This window comes from Nicotiana tomentosiformis, chromosome 5 (genome assembly GCF_000390325.3).
Source record: "Nicotiana tomentosiformis chromosome 5, ASM39032v3, whole genome shotgun sequence".
Taxonomy (NCBI): domain Eukaryota; kingdom Viridiplantae; phylum Streptophyta; class Magnoliopsida; order Solanales; family Solanaceae; genus Nicotiana; species Nicotiana tomentosiformis.
In genome coordinates, this window is record NC_090816.1 from 91,158,185 (window position 1) to 91,180,478 (window position 22,294).

A 22,294-nucleotide genomic window follows, 5' to 3' on the forward strand; every position below is an offset into this window, starting at 1 on the left:
TTCTATAAATAGAGAAGTTTTCAGTTCATTATGTACATAAGTTTGAAATTTGAATAATATATCAGTTTTTCTCTATACTTATCTTTACTTTACCGCTTTTATTTTATAACAGTAACTTCTTTAAGCTGCTAATGTGTCTAACTTGATTCTGATGCCAATTTTTTTAGTGTCTATCTCTCTATTTCCCTAAAAAAAAATAAGGGTAAGAAAGAAAGAAACCAACAACAAAAAGATAGAAAATAAAAAGATAAGGAAAGGAAAATGATCATCAAAATAATGTCACGTGTACAAGACGAAACCTGCATCTTGTCTTGTAAGGAGGACAGGCGGAGGCACCTTCAAAGCGGAAAGACACCATTTTTGTGTGCTCTTGATATTCAGGCTTCAACCCTCCCTCTTGCTTCCCTCCTTTCTGTTCAACAGATTCTCTAATAGGCATTCTGGTATGCTTCTGCTCCCATCTTTCACACTTCAAAAACATTTACATATCTTACTCTCTACAGTTAAATATTTATGCGTGTTTTCCCTTAAACTATCACATATATTCTCTTTATACAGAGCAAAGATTCAATTTTTATTCATGAAAGTTCACATTTTTTTTTGGGCCAATAAAACCCCCCTTTGCGGAAATCTCCATTTTTAGGTCTTTCGGATTGAGTTCTATTTGTGCCCCTTTTTATGTTTATATGTAGGTGAAGATGGAAAATGAGAACGCAATTCAAAACCCTGCTGCAAATCAGCTGCCAGAAGCAGAATCATTGCCCGATGGTTTCGTCGGTGACAGCTCATTTACAGACGCATTGGCTCCAAAAACACCACAACCCGAGCAGGAAAAATTGAGCCATGAGGTGATTGATTATAAGGAAGAAAGTTTAGTCGATCCCCAGTTAAATGCTTGTGAAGATAGTGAGGATAGCAATTGTAGAAGTGCAGAGGCAAATATGGGACAGGATGATCAAGTTAGAGTGAAAGGTCACAACTTGGACAACTGTATGTCTCTTTTTTCTGTGAGCTTATATTAGGATTTTTGTTAACTGTTGATATTTATGTCGCATAGATACAAGTGTTACTGTTGGTCTGTTGGAAACAACCTTCTCAAGGAAGGGTAAGGCTGCGTACACACTACTCTCCCCAGACCCTACTTGTGGGATTACACTAGGTTTGTTGTTGTTGTAGATGCAAGTGTTAGTGTATTGGGTTGGGAATTGTTATTTCTGTGGTTAAAATTAGATTGTCGCTTATCAGGGTGTAATATAAAGATATTAGCTTCATTGTAGTTTTCATTGACTTTTAGAATGGTTCGTTTTAGTCAAATGAATCGTTATGGGGATGGAACTTTCTAGAAATGAGTGAAAAAAGTGACTGAGATTGGAGAATTGAATGGAAACATTTAGAAATCTTCGAGCAGTTCAAAAACATTGGAAGATGTGACCACTTGATAGACTATTATACTGTTCCATTTGCTTGATTAAACAAAATACTGGAGCTTCCAAAGCATGCTATATCTTTCAGTAATTATCTTGTGAAATCAAATAAAATAACCTTCATATCAGTGTTAGGTTCAGTGTTGAGTACTATATTCCAAAGAGATGTCCATTAGAAAAGAGAAGTGACTGATACCATCTTCTTAAATGATGATGTTCCTTACTTCGAGAAATGTCTGATACGATTTTCTGTTTGTGGTGGCTTGTCTGAATGGATATAGATTTCCATATACCATAATTTTCAGTTCTTTGCTTTGTGATGTTTCTTTTTACAGCAATGTTGCAGCTGGATTATTTTAAGCTTAAATCAGTCTGCCTAAGTGTTACTTCTTTTCCTGCAGCTGGAGGAGAGTTGAATAATAACATTCCAGCTGTGAAGGAGACATCATTAACAGAGATTGCTGAAAACAAAAAAGTAGTCAGTAAACAACAATTTCATTTCCTTATGTTGTTATATGTGTTTGACCGTATCAATTTCCTGTTTTTTGATCCACTTTAGTCATGATTCTCTGTAGCGCTATGGTAATCCCCATGTTGTTATATGTGTTTGACTGTATCAATTTCCTGCTTTTTGATCCACTCTAGTCATGGTTCTGTGTAGCGCTATGGTAAACCCTTCACTTCTCAGATTAACTCCTCTGGTTTTCTACCAGGTGAAGTAAAATGGATATTTCTCTCATTTTGGGATGTGTTCCAGGCTGCCAGTTCTATCCTCTCTTCAATCACCTTTTTGTTAAATTGGTTCCTGCTATGTTAATCATCTTTCCCATATCCCAGCTTAGTCTTTTATACGCTGCTTACTTTCCTATCGTACACCATTTCCAATAGTACTTTCTATCCACTCTCCACAGGTCCTTTGTTCTTTCTTTCATTTCAGCCATAATGTGCTCCAACTAACTCTTTGAAATCGCGATTTGCTTTACAAAGTAACTTAAGCATAGGTTAGGCGATGAGAGGAAAACCTTCTTTCAGGATTTTTTGCATGGCTAGCGGTTAGGGGAGTGATCTTGACTGCTGAAAATCTGCGAAAGAGAGGAATTACACTTGTTAGTTGGTGCTACATGTGTAGAAGCTCAGGGGAAGAAGTTGATCATCTTTTGTTGCATTGCCCTGTGTCCTCGGGTTTGTGGAGGGCAATCCTGAATCTTTTTGGTGTTCAATGGGTGATGCCAAGCACTGTAAAGGAAATGTTATATAGCTGGGCCGGTTTCCGTAGAAGAAGCAAGCAAAAGGCGTGGAAGTTCGCCTCGTTAGCTCTCATGTGGATAGTTTGGGGGGAGAGAAATAGGAGAGCTTTTGAGGGGATCGAGTCTCCTTTTTCACATCTTAAGAATAGTCTTTTATCTTTGGTCGCTTTTTGGTGCACTCATATAGCCCCTACTTGTGTAGAAGATTGGGAGTCTTTTGTAGAGAATCATGTTTTGATGTAAATTCTCTACTTTTTGGTATACTTCTTGTATACGAGAGTTTTTTCTCCCTTTTGATTAATACAATTTACCTTATCAAAAAAAAAGGAAAACCTTCTTTCAGGCAGTAAATAAGTGATATGAATTAAGTGACATGGATAATAATATTTCAAGATGGTATGCCTTGATTAAGAGAAGAAGAAATTTGATGAGTAGAATGATGATAGGGCGAGCTTACGGGAAGTATGTAGAATCTTCTGCTGGTCCTCCGAAGGAACATGGAAGATTCATAGGAGATGGAAACTGGAAAATCAAATATTCTCTTATAATGTCTTTTCAAACTTCAAGGGATTGAAGATATCTGAAGATTGTGGTGGTGAAAGGCGTGAGAAAGTCTTCTATCATCATCCTAGGGATATATGTTGATAAGGGGTGAGAAGAATTTGCAATAAGATTACAAAAATCGGGAGAAAGGAAACTAATTAGTGCGAGGAAAATGGGCAACGAGGAAATGGGAGCTATGCTCGGGTTTTAGAGATTAAAAGATGGTTGACAGGAGTCAAACTCAAAGGGTGTGAACCGCAAAGTGTAGTGTTGCATCACAATTGTGGAGGAAAGTATTAAATCACCGTGATTATTTGAGAAGATGCCTGAAGGAGAGGTTCACTGAAATTACATCAGACATACTTTTTCTTTTTGATGACCAAGAAATCCATATGGGACCATTTCACCCTTAGAACCAACTGCAGCCTTCGAAATTCGGGGATAATGGGCCCGCTTTTCTATCCTTCTTCACTTAAATGCCAGACTTAGTTCGCATGGCGCAGGAATCGGACCTGTGACCTAAGTCACTAGTTCCTCAACCTTTTTCACTTGAACTAAGCCTTGAGGGCTTACTTCAGACATACCTACATGGCCCAAAAATCTAAAGGTGGATACCAAAGAAGCAAAGGGTTTCAACTAGAGTGGTGTTCTTGAACCAAGGCCCTTCTTCTTTGCTAGAGTTTCTGAATTATGATCACTTCAGTAAAGGCAGAAAGAAACTTTGTTTTACCTGTTGAAATCTCAAAGAGATTGCTTTGACAAATCTTTTTGTGCGAGGGTGCTGTTTGTCACCTTGCTTACCTTGTTTTTTGGGCTTAAACTTTTATGGATCATAAACCCTCCGAGTCTAAAAATAAATAGTGTTAAAAAGGTAGGTTTTGCAATTAACTAGGAAGGAAATCAATTTTTTCGGAGAGGAAAGGAAGAATGGGCCATGAAACAAAGAGGATAGATATGAATTGAAGATCATATATATATATATCGTCGTTATGATACAATCCACGTTTTTGAAAAAAAAAAAGAAGATTCAACTTAATAGAGTTTACCGCCATAGAAACAAAATTCAAAGAAAGCAGTGATTAATAATAAATACAAATAGAGAAGGAAAGGGAAGAAATGCAAAAAGATAGACGAGAAAAGTCTATAGTAAGTTATATGTTTAGTGCAGTTCCAGGGTGCAGAGGTTGTTCCATCACTGAAGTCGGAGTGTGGCTGGGCCTTTCTAGTGAGAAAGAAAAGAATTCGTAGTCTTGCGGAAAAAAAGGGAGAAGAGTGATTGAAGTTTACAAACTCTCACCGGAGCGTTGCTGTCAACACAAGCCACCTTGAAAAAAAGAACAGAAAGACCAAAGCTTGTTTGGATCAAGCTCATAGTGCTCCTTGCTTACTTCGGGTCGAAGAATATCCTCAAAGGAGCAATAACTTTGTAGAACAGACATACTCCTACTATATGTTTTGAAACTTCAACATTTGCAGAGGTATGTCAGAATTGTCTCTATCAAAGGTAGGAAGGATGTTATTATCGTTCCTAAAATCATAGAGGATGCAGGATGGGTTTATACTGCAAATAAATTGAGAAATTTGTGGACAATGAGAAGTCAAATGTTATCTCTCATAATGCTGATAAAAGAAAATGGAGCTATGCTCAAGTGATGGGAGTCAAGAGATGTCCCTTGGACAATGTAGAAATGATGTTGAAAGAGGTGCTATCAATGAAATCTTAGTAAACAAATAACTCTTAGAATCCAGAGTTGACCACCTACAGATGCGTAGTTAGTGTCACTATATATAGAAATCATGTCAATAGTCAGCTGCTCATAAATTACGTTTCTTTCTATTTCAAAACATTGCAAGTATGGGTTACTCATTTTATTGCTTATGAGTAGCTTTCCACCTTAGTAGTTACCATCATTTGGTTTACGTGCTTCAATGCCACCAACTCTCTGAGATGGTCTTAAAATGAACTGCAAAATTCCTCCTCTATTACTAAGATTCACCCTACAAGTCATTTGGCTGGCAAGTAGTTCGAAGAACAGTCTAGCTTCCCCTAGGTGCTTCTTTTCTGCTTTTCCTTTACATTTTCCCCCATTACTAGCAAATCTGTGTTTTTATGTTTTTTTCCTTTCCTGCTATCAAATTTTTGGATTTTGTTTCTTATACCAAGTTATATGAAGGTTCCCTTCTTTTCTGACAATTTTGTAACTCAACTCTTTTGGTTATATTCATGTGTTAGGAAGCCTCTGAAACCAAACGGAAGACTGTAAAACGTACCTTTAAGTCTGAAAAAGAGTTTCTGGAGTTCACTTTGCAGTATCAGCAAGTTCTTGCAGAAAGAGATTCAGGTGTCTTGTTATATTCCTAATTTTGCTATTTTTTCATATTCGGACTTCCTTCTTTTCATAATTTGTTTTCCCTATTTCCTCTGGTGGATTAAGTATATTTTTTCACGAGCGATGATAAATTGTTGGATTTGACGTCACACAACTACTTGATGTATGCTATGCAAGTGCACCCAACACTATTTGAGATAGGCTATGAAGTGCAAGTATTACTATGCAGAAATATAATCTGTTAGGTTAAAGCTTTTCCTTTTTTGCAATTTAAACAGAAATCCCTTTTATGTTATGTTTTTGGGTTTCACATTTTCATTGTCCATTTCACATTTGGTGATCTACAGTGGATGTGTTTTTAAAGGATATGTACCTTGTCGGAGGCAAAGCCATCCGTTCAATTGGCATAAGAACTACTCACTTCTTTCTTTCGTTTAATTCAGCTGTTGCTGTTCGGGATAAACTGGAGTCACTGTGCCGTGAGTTGCAGCGTCAAAACAAAGTTTTAATGGTAAGATCTGTCGCATACCTTATGTAGGTTCTGTTTATTCTTAGGCGAGGAGTTTGCACCAAAATCTCACTTCCAGACTTAGGACAAGAAGAATCTCTTCCTCAGTGTCTATACACCTTTTGTATGGTGGATCTTTTGTTTTTTGTTTTTTTGAGTAAGCCATTTGTATGGTGGATCTTAGGTCTGGTAGTTTAGTAATTGCCAAGATTGCTCTTTTACATAACATATACAATTCCTTTGGCACATACAACAACATTATTCCATCATCTTGAAATCTGTTATCTTTTTGCTCCTTAATGACTAGCTTTCTGGAAGCCCCAAGTCCAAAGAGATTTTCGGAATTCTAAGTTGTAACAGTGGATACTAATAAGTATATAACCCAAGGTCACTGCTTTGCTGAATTAGCTTGATTCTAAATATAGTATTACAGGGTTACTGTCGTTGATGGTGGTCTGTCTTCTTGTCATAAACCAGCTAGTGACCGTGATTTTCATTGAACAGAACACTTAGAGCACTTACTTCTCTAGCCGACAGTCATTTAAATCATTATCTTTTAATTAGATGACATCAGAGATATCCATTTTATTTTTTCTCAATTTTTTTTTCAAAGTTGGTCGCTCGTTGTTTGATTTCCAGTTGTCAACATCGTTATCATTTACATTTTGGTATTCTTAGATGGTCATTATAAATTCCTTTTTGCATAAGAATGGCCTTCTTCTCAATTTTATATTATGGTGGATAAAATCTGTGTTAAGTAGAGTTGCAGTTGTTTACTCGTGCCATTTATTCTTGGCTTTTCATGGGTTTGCTTATTGGTTGTTTCTATGTTTCAATGCGATGTCTCCTACTTACTTATCAGGTAGGTTCTAAATTGACTCTTTACACTCAGCTTAGATATCGGTAACCATGTAATAATAACTTCTGTGAGTCTCCAGTGTATGTTATCTTTTGTTTTTGCCTTAATTATATGTAGGTTTCTATGGCTTAATATTGCCTGTTTTTTGTAATTTGCAGGATGAATGCAAACGGGTATCGACTGAGGGTCAAAATCTGAGGCTGGATTTATCGAACAGGTTTCAAGATGCAATTAAGGTCTGAATATTTACTGTTCTGAGAATGCCTATCTTCTGAAGATTTGGCAAGTTTTTGTAGGCGTGCCCTTTGCTTTCAAGTAGAATGTGGTCATTTACTCTTAGCCTTATCCCATGCATCATATTATTCTAAGTAATTTGTGAACACCAATAAAGAAAATGTGAGTAAATTTTGTATGTGTTAGGACTTCACTAGAAAAACTCATGGTAAAATGTTGAAAAAGGTTGAAAAAGGCCTTGTGTTTTATCTACCATCTTAATAGGCAATTCCCTCTAACTTTCTGTTGTTTGCCTGTTGGTAGGACTTCTCTTACAGAGTCTTCCTGCATTGTATGATGAAGGTTCTATAGTTCTGCATGTCACATAGCTCCACTTCTATTGTGCTTCATCTGCCTCCAGCAGGCTTAACTACTAGGTACCATCATAGCTTTTGTTACCTGCGAAGAAGATAATTATGATAGGCTGAAAAAGCCAATTAGATAGATCTTTGACGTAAAGTCAAACATTCGTGCAGAATTTCATATGTTGCCTCTTATAGCGTATCTCTAAGTGAATAGATGCATATATAGATACAAATAGAGTACTTATGTTAGACACGTCTCTGGACACGCAGAAATGAATTTTCCAAAACTATGCGGACATTACGAATTGGACACAAATTACCTGAGCCAAGAATAGATAATGCAAAAGATACTTATAATAACCAAAACCACATATTCCAGAAACCATCAGTACTAATAAAACATCCAAAACACCGTCAGAAATCAGATGTCAACATAACACCACCCAAGGCAACATAAACGTCAAACACAACATTTCAGCAATCCGCATTTTTATTTAATATTACATAAAAGATCATATAGCAAAAATATTAGAAAAGTTGAATAAAAAAGATTTCACCTATACTCCCCGGAGTTTTAAGCCAGTGCACTAAGTGGAGTTGGGCTAGAAAACCCATAAGGGATTTCTCCATTATAAACAAAAAAAGGGAAATTGTCACCCACTCATGTAGAAGCAGACCGTGAAGAAGAAGGGGAGGAGTAAGAGGAAGAAGAAGCAGAACAAAAAGGTGTCGGCACTTTGGGCTCTAGAAGCAGAATGAGAAGGAGGGAGGAAGGGAGAAAAAGAAAAGGGAAACAGCCCCCTCTTACCCCCGGGTTATGAGTAGGTGAAGTACATCCGCACCATTCACTATCATTGCCGTTAGCAACCACATCTGTAATCACAGCAGCAGGCCTTTCCTGATCTCCTTTCCACTGGTCCTAACAAAACAGTTAAGTTCAACTGGCAAAATTGTTTATAACTTTATCTTTACTTCTATGTTTTCTTCCCTTCACGCTAAGGCATCAAATATTGTACTTTAGGTTGAATCTGGCACAAACTGTCCTTTTGTTATCTGAAAATGTGGCACCTGATCCAATAAATTAACAAACATATCAGATGCATGTGAGCTTCCCTAGAGTGCCATACTCCAATTCGTTACTTAGCATTTGGTGTGCGTGCTTCCTAGCATGTATTCGACATGTTTCCATGTTCTCATAGTGGTCACACTAGTTTGATGAGTGTCTGTGGCTCCGGAGTGTAACTCCATTACAGTAATCTAGCAGAATCTCTCTTTTAACGCTGTTATTCTCCATGTGAAATTGGATTTGCAGCCTGACTATGCAGGTACGTCAAGGAAACCATTTTGTCAAAGTATTTAGGCTGGTAAAAAAAATTCATTTAGCATCATTTCATCATTCTGAATTTTTTTCCAATCCTGCCTGGCTAATAGTTTGAGGCTGATGCTTGAATTTCTCTTTAGCCAGATTCACCTTATTCAGGTTTTAGAATGGTGACATGCCCAGTCCAATAGATTGCCTTGAAATTAGTTGTTAGCATGTGGGCATTGATATTCTGTACTTGATCTGATTGAAGAGCCTTTCAGAATCTGGTGTTTACACATAAGATACGTTGATGTAGCTCGCATAGTGCCCTTAGCAAGTGATAAGCAGATTCTAATTTCTTTCACCTTGCTTTTGACAGCTTGACATGTATTAAGTATCAACTAGTCAAATAGTGATGAACTATCATGATAGGAAGGTTACAACTTTTTACATAGCATCACTAACCTAGTTGTGAAGTCTTGCTGAGCTTTTTGCAGGATTACTAATTTAATTGTAGATCTGTGTTGATAAAAAAGGCTTGTGCGAGCCTCACTTGTGCAGCATAGCTTGGTAGCTTTTTGCTTAAGCAGCACGTCAGTGCAAGCTAATATGTTCACCTTAGCAAAAACCAACCTAACTACTGTTTTGAAAGAAAATTAGATTAATTTATGAGGCTAATATGGTCTATCTGAATAGAATGGCATTAAATAAACTAAATATAGATGGCAAACACTATTTTAATCGGTAAAAAATGTCATGGATGAATCTATTATAGGCCAGGTTTTTGATGTTGTGATATCTACACTACTAATAAAGCTCAACCCTTGAACTAACTACCTTGGCCTCTCTTAAATGCTATTCCCCAAAATTGTTACCCCCCCCCCTAATTTTTCAAGAATTAAGGTTACATCGTTCTTTTTCCTGACTATATTCTTCGAAATTTTTGCTCCTATTTTTTTGTTTGTTTGTATATTTAGTCAGAAAATATTCTTAGAATCATGATTTTGCTTCTAAATCTTAGTAATTTATATTTAAAGTAATTATCATCTTCAAAAGAACATGGAATGTGCCACCACTGCTTGTGTGAAGGAAATTATTTCTTAGGTTTGTGGAAATGCTTTGTTTTTATTTTATATGTTGGTGCCAACTTAAGTATGACGTTTTGTCAGAGTATTTCTCTTCGTTGTTATGCTGGAAAATTAAGAAGTGACATTGTAAGCACTGTGCAATCATCTGAATTTTGGTTATCTTTGTTCAGAGAGCCTCACTCTCTTCTTTACTCTATTTTTATCTTCCTTCTTGTTATGTTGTAATTCATACCATCAATGTCTTGTATTATCTATTCCTCCATGAATAAACAAACTTTTTTTTCTTTACTAACCCCATGCCTCCACCCGTACGCCCAACCTAAAACGAAAAGGAAGAAGAAGAGAATAAGGAAGATAAAGGTTGTTAGCTCACTTCAATAAAGAAGTATTGGCCTTCGTGGGGTCAGAGTGTCTTTGGCAACTATACATATCTTGAGACTAGAATTCCAAAGTTATGTTTGTTTTTTGCCTTAAAGGATTGGTCAACTTGATTGTATCTTGACAGTTTCTTTCTTCGTTTTCCTCCCCCTGTAGGAAGTAAGCAATAAGCTGGAAGAGCAAAAAGATGAATGCCTATTGCAGTTGAAGGAGAATGAGATGTAAGATTACCGTGTTTATTTATCATATGTTAGTAGCTTTTTAATGCCATGTTTTTGGTTATATCTGTCAATGATATATATATGGGGTACACTTATGAAAATAATGATGTAGACCAAAACATATGGCCTGACATGGACAGGGAATTAGAATAGTATTAAATTGTAGATGGTTTGACTACAAAGGGAATATGAGGGGTGGTCATTAAGGGAATTTTGGGTGGCATTTAATTAATTTTGGTGCTCTTATTTAATGTGATTGGAAGATGACTTGTATTTAGAATTCAAAACTTAAAATTAAAAAAAAAAAGGGTTATGAAGTTAGTGGGCGGCCATGTAAGGTTTGAGGGTGGAGTATGACACCAGGGGTAGATGGAATAGTTTAAAGATGGGATTGACGTGCTGATTTGGAGGGATAGGACTGCTGTGGGAGTGTGGATCTCTGGGTTAACCAGATTCATCTTCCACAGGCAGACGAGGGTCAATAAATCCACCTCTAAATTTCTAGCTTGTTAACTAACCCAAAGAAATAACAAACAACGGATCGCCGTGATTTCCTAATCACCTATTATACCAAAAATGGCATGTAAAAACTATCAGTGATATTTAAATGCTATGATTTGTGAGTAAGCATATTTTGGGACAATAAGCTAGAGCTATGTCCAACTTGCACCATGCGAACTAAGCTTGGTATTTATGTGGAGAAGGGTAGAGGGGCGAGCCCATTATCCCCGAGTTTCGAAGGCTGCGAGTGGTCCCAAGGGTTGACCCCTGGTGGACTTCTCGGTTTAAAAAAAAGATAGACGTCCAAATTTATTGTGTCTAAAATGTCTATATTCTTTGAACAAAATATGCGGAACAGTAGATTATTCTGTATTAGTTAGGAAACTATTTTGTGTCCTTGTAAATGAAGTAATATACCTTACTAGAATAGATTGAAAGCTCTTGTTTAAGGAGTCTCATTATGTTGAGTTTCACCATTAAGAGCATACAGTCTTTTCTCTTGTCTCTGCTTTTGCCCCCTCTACAGAACTTGTTTTCTTGTACTTCAACGTTGAAGCTCTTTAAGATGCTGCAACTTGAACTTGACACACTTCAATGGGTTTGTGATAGTCTTTTCATATATAGGACTGGCCTTGTCTACCTTCCACTAGAGAACTGAAGGGAGAGTTTATCTATAAGGCTTGTAGCTCAAGAGATTATATGGAGACAAAAATATAGAACGTTGCAATTGATAGAGGGAACTTCAACAAAAAGTTCATGCATTGATTAGTGATTGTTAACATTAGGAAAAAACTATGTAAAATCCGTGGGGGTGGGTGAAACAATGTGCGAGGGAGAGGATGAGTTAAAAGAAGCAATAGTGGAGTTTTACACTCAATTATACAATGAAGAGGAGGTGTGGATACCAATGCTAGTAGGTGTCAAAATCTTTTTTTTTTGGGGGTGGGGGGAGAGAATAGAGATAAAGATGTGTTGGAGAGGGATATGGTGGAGGAGGTAAGGGAAGCAGTACAGAGTTGTGCAGGGATAAAACACCAAGGTCAGATGACTTCACAGTGACTTTCTTTCAGTGATACTGGGACACAGTTAATGGTGAGATCCCAGAGAAAATGGCCATTCAAGGAGTCCAAGGAATTTGAAAGTGTCTCAATGCATCCTTTTTTGAACTTGTACCAAAGAAAGAGGGAGCAAACAATAAAGATTACAAACTTATTAGTGCAGTGGGAAGTATCTACAAGAGAATCTCTAAGGTGCTTTTCGATATATTAACAAAAAAATGTGCTAGATGAGACTGTCAAATTCTCAGAAGGTGTTCATACAAGGTAGACATATTCTGAGCGCAGCACTGCTAGCCTAATGAGGTATGCATTCTAGAAAAATAGGGGAAACCAGGAAAATCTGTACAAATTGGAACTTAAATTGAATCATGCCTAGAACAACAAAGGGTCTTCTTTTCTATTGGAGTGGGATAAGATTTGGGAAGGTTAAGAAAAGATTATGGGGGACCATGCTTGCCTGTATATATGGTGGACCATATAGGAAAAAGATCAGAGATGTCCCGAAAGCAAGAAGGAGGGCATCCACAAACTAAAAACTACTCATCTCCCTCTTGTGTTTATAGTGCAATATGAACATATATATGGTGCAGATAGTCTGATGGATGCAAGATTTGTCCGGACCTCACTGATTATCATTTAAAGAAACTGAGTTTTTGAAATTGTTCCCGAAGTGTCCTCACAACACAAGTTTAGTAGTATTTTGATCAATAATACCTTTTTCTTACATTCCAAAAATACAAAGTTCATAGCCACTTGAATTGAGATTTTCTCGATTTTGTAATTATGAAGATGGGGTACGAAGAAAGGTGGAGAAAAGAAAATAAAGTATGCACATTGACAGTGGAATTGTCTATTCTAGTAAATTGGAGCACGTGCATTTGTTTGGGAAAATGTTAAGGGTTGAGATAAGGTGATTCGTCATCTCCCAGGGTATTTATTCTAGTAATGGAAGTATTGAGTAGATTGATGAATAAATTTGTAGCAAGAGGTCTTTTGAACTGATTTCCAGCCAATTAAGGGGGGCAGGATAGTATCAGAGTATCACACCTGTTAGCAGACGATATCCACATGTTATGTGATATTGTGATGCAAAAATATCCCAATTAAAACATTAATATGTACACTGGTTTCAAGCAGTGTTGGGATTGTGCATCAATTTAAGAAGTGCGAGGTTATGCCAAGGAGGAGGTGGACAATGTTGAACAATTAGCTGATGTGTATCGTAGAACGAGAAAACTTTCTGCGACTTTATCTAGGGCGCCACTAGGATTATCTAAGGATTGTGCAGTCTGGAACGCAGTGATGTGGAAGGTTGAGAGAAGGCTAGCACGATAGCTGAAAAGGTATTTATCAAAAGGGAAAAGGTGACTTTAATCAAGATCACTTTGTCAGATACTCGGACATTATTACATGTTTCTGATGCACGTGCTTGCTAGTGTCATGGAAAAACTGGATAGGCTTCAAAGAAATTTTATGTGGTTACAAATTATGGTAAAAGATTTGCATTTGGTGAACTCGAAGATGGTCACATCCCGAATAATGGATGAAGAGTCCGGAGTGAAAGATTTGATGGTATTCAATCAAACACTCTTAGGGAAGTAGTTCTGGAAGTTCAGCAACGAGGTACAAGCTTTGTCGAGCACATTTATCATAGACAAGTACGGTGCACAAAAAGGGGTAGAGAATCGAAAAATCATTACCCTGTAAAAGTGGACTGGTGGAGATATATCATAAAGTGATATGAAGAGTTAGCAGTGATATAACTTTTAGAGTTGGGAGCAGAAATAGAATTAGTTCCGGGAAGCACATGTGGTGTGGTAATGATATCTTCAGAGCTGCTTTTCCAACTATCTACAACATGATGTGTCAGAACAATATGACAATTCTTCATGTCTATAGGACACAAGGCATCATTACCTATTTGAGTTGAGGTTTAAGAGATATCTACAAGATTGGGTGATAGATGCAGTCCAAAATGTTATGAAATTACTATATAAGCAAAACATCACACAGTTAGATTAGAACATAACACTTGGAAATGGAAAGCAAGTGGGAGGGAATTGTTCTTGGTGAAGTCTTACTATCACAGGTTACTTAAAAGAGAGGATACAAGTTTCTGATGCCTTTTAGTTCGGATTTCCAGAGTGCCAAAGAAGGTCTGGTTGTTCCCATGGTTGACAATAAGGGGAATGGCTCTAACAGCTGAAAGTTTTTTTAATAGAAAAAGGGTGATGTATGTAAGCTGATGCTTTATGTCAAAATGTTGGACGGGACTGGATCACATACTAGTGAATTGCTAGGTTGCAAGCCAGTTATGCTGAACGATATTGAATCTGTTTGGATTACGGGGGTCGATGTTGGCTATGGTTAAAGACGTGATGTTGGGTAGACGGAGAAGAATGTGGAGCATGTAGCCCCTTTGGCCTGTGTAGGAATTTTGGAGGGAAAGGTATAGAAGAGCATTCAGAGGGTGAAAAAATGATTTTGTTCAATTGAGGGCTTTTATTATGTAAACTTTTGGTGCTTCCATGAGGTCTCAGATATCAATTAGTGCATTTGATCGGGTATCGTTTTTAGGAAATCATTTCTTGTTATAGGTTTTCTATTCTTTTGCATGCCACTTGCATAGTGGGATATTCCGACAACATAATATTATAATGCTTTACCGAAAATTAGGACTGGGTTTGTCAATGTTCACAGCAAAGGTTCTTTTTCTTAAAAAGACTGACAGTTCTGTCATGTACTGGCTTCTTTAGTCTAATGAACTTTCTGTCAAAAGAAGCGCTTTTATCCTGCTTTGTTCCTATGTATTCCATCGCCACCCTCTTTTTGGACTGGCATGTGATGTTTTCTAGCAAGAATTCTGCTGTTAATTGGGGCTAGTTGTGGAAATCCACAAATTTTATGAATTGTTTGAATTGAAAATGGGGGTCAATTTAGTGTGTTAATTAAACTGTTTAAGCTCATTTAAGGATTAGCCTTCTGAATACTTTTTATCTTTCAATAACTGCAGGTTAAAGAGCAAGCTGAAGCAACTTGCAGATCAGTATACTCTCTCGGAACAGCAATTTGCAAACAAGGTGACTAACATTTGCTCTTATTTATTTAAAATCTCCTAGTATTATTGAGATTATAAAACATCTTTGCAGATGTTAATGTTTTTTCTTTTTGAATAAAGGTCTGATGAATATCTTTCTCTTTGCAGTTGAAGCAAAAGAATCTTGAACTTCAGCTTGCTGATTTGAAAACTAAGCAACATGAGGAGAAATTAAAGCAGGAACAGTCCCAAATGAAAATATATGCTGACCAAGTGTCACAATTACTAGCAACAGAGAAGAACCTGCGGTTACAATTGACAGCCGATGGAGAAAAGTTCCAGCAATTCCAGGTTAGTCTGTTAGTCTTACAATAATATGACTTGTGTCAAACTGAAGTAACTCCACCAAACATATCCAGTAAGATGCCTAACAGTTGTGAGATCACATGCAGGAAGACTGTGATTACTTGTGGTATTGGTTTGCAGTTTCTGTTGGTATAGGCATTCTTTTGGACAATTTATATTGGCTGTCATGCCTCAAAGTATTTGATTTCCTATAAAAAAAGGGTTTTTGATTAGGCGAATGACCAACATATCTTTGGTTACATTGAGTTATTGATTAGATCATTAGCTTTAGATATTGATCTTGGTGAATAGTATAGGTGACAAAATTTGATTAAGTTACAAGAAATTTGAAGGGATCTAGTTTTTCCAAGTTATATTACCTTTCAACTCGAAATCCTTTTTGGGAAAGAGCTGATATGATTATCAGAGAACTGCACGTGTTAGTGAATACCACTTCTGCCGATGTATTGGTTGGGAAGTATCAGGGATATGGGTCCCTTTGTTTCTGTTGGAGTTGAAAGTTTAAGGATCTTAGGTAGCTTTCACTTTCTTGGGTCTTTTTTCCTTTCTGTTTTTTTTAATATTCTTTGTCCTTTTTGTTCGGAAGTCTTCCTTTTTTTATCTGTTCGAAAAAGATCAGTACCCTCCTTTACTTGGAAACGAGATAATTTTTACACTCCCTTTGCGATTGACATGGCTTGTTGTTATTGGGAACTATTTTTGTTCTGTTCTATCAAGCTTTTTAGAAACCTTTTTAGAGGAGTTGAAAACTTGAAATGCACGAAAGTGAAAAAACTAATCCGATTTGGTAATATTTTTTTATAGACAAGAAGGGCAGCCAGTGCATTATGCTCCAGCCATGCGCAGGGTCCGGGGAAGGGACGGACCACAAGGGTCTATTGTACGCAGTCTTACCTTGCATTTCTGCAAGAGGCTGTTTCCACTTTTTGAACCCGTGACCTCCTGGTCACATGGCAGCAATTTTACCAGTTACGCCAAGGCTCCCCTTCTATGGTTTATTTTATAAACAAGAAAATAATAGAATTTTTTTGAACTGAATGCCTTCTTGACTTCTGGGAGCCAATTGATTCATAGGGGTAAACCGTGTAATTCTTTATTCCGCAATATCTTTGACTCATGAATTGGCCTCCAAATGCCTCGAATCTAGCCACAAATAATTCGATTCATTCAATAAAATTTATTGGGATTAATTCCATAAGAAAATATTAATTTTTCATCAAAATCCGAAATTTAGCTCAAAAATCGCCCGTGGGGCCCACGTATCGGAACCCGATAAAAGTTACAAAATCCGAAAGCCTATTCAACCACGAGTCTAACCATACCAATTTTACCAAAATCCGACCTTAACTCGACCTCCAAATTTTCAAATCTTATTTTCAAATCCCTAAGTTCAAATCCCCGATTTACACCTCAAAAACATATAATCTAGTCCGATTATTCGATGATAAATGCTACACCGCAACCCGAAGATAACGTAGAACACTCCAAGCTCCTTTCATAATCTGCTGCAAAAGCTCGATACTTAACCATACTACGGACTCGAAATCCTTAGGCACCGCACTTAAATTTTTGAATCCACTAAGACCGTCTTTGAGAGCCACTCACTCTGACTTGGTCTCGACTATAATCAAACTCCAAGGCCCTGCTAGCACATGAACCTGAGAAGGATTGTTTTTGGCAGTCTCCACATTCATCTTGAACTTGAAGTACTTAAACAAGGTTAAATGGTGGTGCTATAGGCTGTGCCTTTGCCACAGACCTCAAAGATCTCCATGTTGTCCTTGTCTCATCCCTATGCCTTCCTCTCTGCTAAACTTTTTACTATAGGATTTGTTAATGGGTTTTTACTCCTCTCACGAAACTGTGCATCTAATGAATGGATGTTGGGGGTCTGAGATGGCTTAGCATGGGCTGAAAGTAGTGGTAGGGTTCCCATCTGGGTTGCCATATGACCATAATCTGCTGTCCATCCTATGAATTGATGAAATACCAAAGCAAAAGGAAGTAGAATCTAGGAATGAAATTCAACCTTGGGAATGAAAAACTAGTTGCCCTGTTGTTTAAACATAGTTTTAGAGCAATATAATATGCACTTCCCTAGTGCTTGATAAAGCAAGAGTTTCCTTGTAATGTTTGTTTATATGTCTTATTCAAGTAAACTGCAGTATTTGCTTCTTAGAGGTATCAAATTATAGGACAAACCAATTGTTCAAAATCAAAATGGAAAGGATTATGTTTCTATATTTAGCTGCTTGTAGTGTTTGTGTCGTGAAAATTTGGAAAATGAAACATTAAAAAAAACTTATTTGTTCTATTCTTGCAGGAAGCTTTGCTGAAGAGCAATGAGGTTTTTGAAACGTTCAAGCAAGATATTGAGAAGGTTTTACTTCCATTTTTCTCTTCAACTTCTTTTCAATTTCCCAGGGTTCCATACTCCGTCCTGAATCCTCCGTCCTGAATCCTGATAAACTAGATATAGTTTAGCTTGCACAGTTAGAATAGTGTTTGAGTAGATTATTATTCAAATTCGGTAGTAAGGTGATTAAAATATTGGTTAGAAATGAAAAAGGGGAATCGTCAAGCAAGATGTTAAACCAAAGTTGAAATTATGTAAAGTAGTATTAGTTTGAATTGTTGAAGGGAAAGAAGTTTTCATTTTAGGAAAGAGGTCAAATAATTTAGATGGACCAATGGGGAACGGAATTCAGGTTTATTGGGGCAGAGGGAGTAGTTCACCTTCATGCTGCGGTCATTCTGCCAAGTCAGGTGCTATTTCTTTGAGATCTACTCTCGCAATATTTATCTTTTTTGATGTTTACTCGGTTCTGATTTTAGATGGCAAAATCAATAAAAGAACTCAAGAAGGAGAATGCTTTCTTGAAGGGCAAATGTGACAAAACAGATGTTACTCTCATTGAACTCGCTGAGGAGGTAATGCTGTCTTTATCACTCTTAACTCTTTTTAAAGAAAGGAAATTACTCAGTTGTCTTTGGTTGCTTATTCCTATTGTTAGTTGTCTGCAAGTGATGATGCAAAACCTGGTGCAGCAGACAGATTAAGGAACACTAAGCAACATAGAGTATATGACATCCAGAGTAGACTAGATTTTCCATGAAAATCAAGTCGTATAGCAACTTAAGACAATAAGCTGTTTTTCCTCTAACATCACAACTGCGGCTACTGAAACTCTAGATTTCTTAACTTTTAATGCTCCAAGTAAAGCAATCTACTGTAAGTTTCCTAATATATGCATGTTGTAATCGCAAAACTGAAAACGCTATTATAACCCTTGAAAGTAGCATTATGAAACAACATAGAAAAGCTTTAAAGACAACTGGACACCATTAAGGTCCAAATTGATATTCTGCATATCACTTTACTCAATATGAACCATTTGAAATTAAGGTTCGAATTGATGTTCTTCAGGTTGCTGATTTTTGATACTACAAATGTATACTTTTAACTCATTATTTTTGAGTGCTGGTGTCTTTCCCCCAACAGTACTTAAGACTCCTATCAGTTGTACTGCTGGTTTCTTTTGTTAATTACTTCCTCTATTTCAATTTATACGGCACTCTTCCATTTCGGGGCGTTCCAAAACGTTTGACCACATTCCATTTCTATCCAACTTTCACAATTTCCAGAAGTCAAATCCTTTAAGTTATTTCAAATTTTAAACTTTGATATGATCTTTTTCTCTATCAAACTAACTATTCAACTATTACTTTACTATTTTCTTCCACTACACTTGTATCATGCATAAGTCAAAGTTAACATCTTACACCCTGATAAAAACTGAAGAAGATTGGTAAAATAAGGAAATTTCTCCATGTGCCTGATCAGGGTTGTGCGTTGAACTGGGATTTAACCATTTAAATGTATGCAATGACATCTATATCCCCGAAAAGCTCTATTGTTCCTATCCACAATGTAAACTAGAAGTCATAGTAGAATGTGTAGCAAGTCCAAAATCAAACTAGTACAAGATGCTTATTTGTTCATATGTTTTTAGTAATAGATATTACTAACTCTTTTCTGAACGGTAATACATGTTTTCGCCATTTTTGAAACTGTCAAGCCATCTACCAGCTGCCTAATCATAATAACAAAAATCATGATTTTTCTTTTTGCAATATGCTTCACACAATCTATCTGCTGTCTATTCTCTGTGTGTTGCTCCGTGTTGAAACCATGAAGCTTGTTAACTGTTGTCCTCGTAGCCCAGGTCAATATTGCCATAGTATTCTGTGCATGGGATAACATGCCGTTTCATGACATTTCTGTTCCGTCAAGAGCTTCTTATCATGAATTAACATTATCTTTTTCCATTATATGGCTTGTTGCTCAAATCATGAAGGCGTAGTAGAACTCTGTTTTCACAGTAGGAATATTGAAATATCTTGATTTTTCTGCAGCGTGAACTTTTAAAGAAACAATTGGAGAAAACAAGGAACCAGAAAGAAAAGCTTGAAACATTGTGTAGGTCGCTTCAAGCAGAAAGGAAAGCACATTCAACAGCTTCCAGCGGTTCAGATTTAGTTCAAGCTTGAAGATTTCTGTAAATTAAATCATAATATGGAGAATTTTGGCTGCACGTAAACATCAAAAGATGATTTGCCTGATTCACTGTTTTGTTTGCGTTGCATTTTTATCCTTGCTAGTGTTTCTGTATTTCTCGGAAGCATTTAATTTTGTAACTCCATTAACTTAGTTCCAAGTGCCAGTAGATTCTGTGATGGGCGAATTAAAGAACAGAATGCTATCCGAGTCATGGGCGCGAATTAAAGAACAGAGTGCTATTCGAGTCATGGGCGAGTTACAGTGTGCATTCTGTGCACTTCGAGTAGGATCCTACTAACCATCGTAATTGTTGCTAGTATTGCAATGATGTTCTGTACAACTTTCTACTATCTGCTCTCTTAATTTCTTATTTTGTGGAATCATATATAATGTGTGGTGGTCTAGCATTATTCTAACCTGCATTTTCATGAAATCTATGCATATTTAGTGTAAAATAGGGCAAAATGGAAGAAAGAATCCTTATGGATAATGCCAATTAGGTGGTATCTTCATATTGGTATGTTTACATTATGCTTAATGTTTGTTAGGAATCTTAGTTTTGTTAGAAATTTGTATGTTAGTAAAAAATGCGAAGGACATCTGGCGTTAAAGAATGTAAATTCTCAAATATTAGATTGATAAGCTATATGTTTGGTGGATTTATATTTACAGATACTGCTGTACGAATATCAGACTTGTTGAAGTAGTTCAATATATTATTGTATGATGGAATAGATTGTGCCACTGTAAAGTCTTGTTAATTTCTATAACTAATTCCGGCTAAAATTCAAGTTTAAGAATGTAATGTAATTAAACTCGAGATATATGGGATTATTTGAGTGGAACAAGTTATTGGAATGTTTGGGGATAATTTCTTTATCAATGGTTGAGTATTGAATTAATGAGAATTAATAAGTTATCAAACTCACTAGGAAAAACATTATATTACAAGAAGTGAGTATTTGGATTAATATGCATTCAGAATAAAAAGGAATTTAGGAACAATTAGGAATTTGATTATGAAGCTTTGGAAAATTGAATGAGAAAGTAGAGGAACAAAGGAAATTCGTTGTCTGCTAAGCAAAAGAAATAGGAGACAGAGACGAGGGAATCTATCTATAATTAAAAAGAGAGGAAGAAGCATCCTCATTAAGCCAAGTGGCATCATCATAATAAGCCACTTGGTACTGTAGGACAATCCTCCAAAAAAAAAATAGGAGCTAGAAGATTATTTTAAAAATTCCTTCAAAATTTCAGATTTCTTTATTTTTAAAATATTAAAGATTTTTTCATTTTAACAAGTTAATTGATTCTAAAGCATACATTTATTAATCTTTAAAATTAAAAAGCTGATTTAGATTATTATTTAAAAATTAAACATTAATTGCACATTTTAAAACATACGTTTTTCACTCTTTAACTTTGAACCATGAATACCAAATTTTTTATTTTAAAAAGCTTTATTTAATTCAAATTTCAGATTTATTTATTTATAATAAAATTAACTGATTTTAAAACATACATCTTAAAAATTTAATTGATTTTAAAAGCCGTTGGAGAAGACCCTTGAGGCCCCCAATTGAGCTAGCTTGCTTACTTGATATAAATTGAAAAATCTTTATTGTGTAAGCTCTCTTTCTTTTCTTCTTGATCTCATGGCTATTGATAAAAATCAATCTTTCATGTTCTTAGAAGGTTTTCCTTCTTCTTTAAATCGGATGTCTCGAAGAGACCTTGAGAGTTTTTCTTTCAATTAGGCAATAAAATCACACAAAAAAAAACGAGTGGAATTTCATGTTATTTTTCAGAAAATATTATAGAACTTTTAGTTTTATTCAAGTCAAGAATATTTGACGGTTCTCTTTATACTGTTTATCACTGGAATTAGATTGTTAAGTTTGTCAATGATAATGTTCATTTTTCCTCAATAAATACCTTCAAGGTACAGTTCATTGCGTTTTCATTAGATCTCTATTATACATGTAATCCACGTGGTTATTGATTTCTCTTCACCCATTCAATATATTATCTGCAACAATTCAACAACTACTCAAAATGAAAACGACAATCTAGGAAATAATTGATGCGAAACAGTATAATGCATATGTTTATCGAACTCTGACATATGATAGAGGTATAGAAGTGTTGTGAGTTGTGACTATATATAGCTATGCATAAAAAGGGAAAGAATTTATTTTATGACTATAGCGATGCATGGAAAGTGAAAGAATTTGATGTTTTTTTTTATCTTACTGGGCTCAACATATAGTGTGCTATGCACTTCAAAAGCTG

At 36.2% G+C, this 22,294-nt stretch overlaps 1 protein-coding gene across 2 annotated transcripts; it reads left to right on the forward strand.

Annotated features, from left to right (window-relative positions):
* The first annotated feature begins 270 nt into the window (after window positions 1-270).
* LOC104093004 (uncharacterized) lies at window positions 271-20,152 on the forward strand. 2 transcript variants are annotated; one of them, XM_009598708.4, is made up of 12 exons: window positions 271-443; window positions 693-990; window positions 1,826-1,902; window positions 5,448-5,556; window positions 5,988-6,055; window positions 7,070-7,147; window positions 10,415-10,479; window positions 15,052-15,118; window positions 15,244-15,426; window positions 17,765-17,821; window positions 18,277-18,372; window positions 19,858-20,152. In XM_009598708.4, the coding sequence occupies exons 2-12, from the start codon at window positions 699-701 to the stop codon at window positions 19,990-19,992; spliced, it is 1,227 nt and encodes a 408-aa protein (XP_009597003.1). In that variant the 5' UTR covers window positions 271-443; window positions 693-698; the 3' UTR covers window positions 19,993-20,152. The 2 variants fall into 2 exon arrangements, with proteins under 2 accessions (XP_009597003.1, XP_009597004.1); XM_009598709.2 differs by having other exon boundaries at window positions 1,826-1,899.
* The last annotated feature ends 2,142 nt before the right edge of the window (window positions 20,153-22,294 follow it).

Excerpts from the sequence above, each read along its gene's own strand:
- LOC104093004 (XM_009598708.4), top strand. The coding sequence starts at position 699 with ATGGAAAATGAGAACGCAATTCAAAACCCTGCTGCAAATCAGCTGCCA. Across the intron at positions 991-1,825 it reads AGGTCACAACTTGGACAACT|CTGGAGGAGAGTTGAATAAT; the intron begins GTATGTCTCTTT and ends CTTTTCCTGCAG. Across the intron at positions 15,427-17,764 it reads AAAAGTTCCAGCAATTCCAG|GAAGCTTTGCTGAAGAGCAA; the intron begins GTTAGTCTGTTA and ends CTATTCTTGCAG.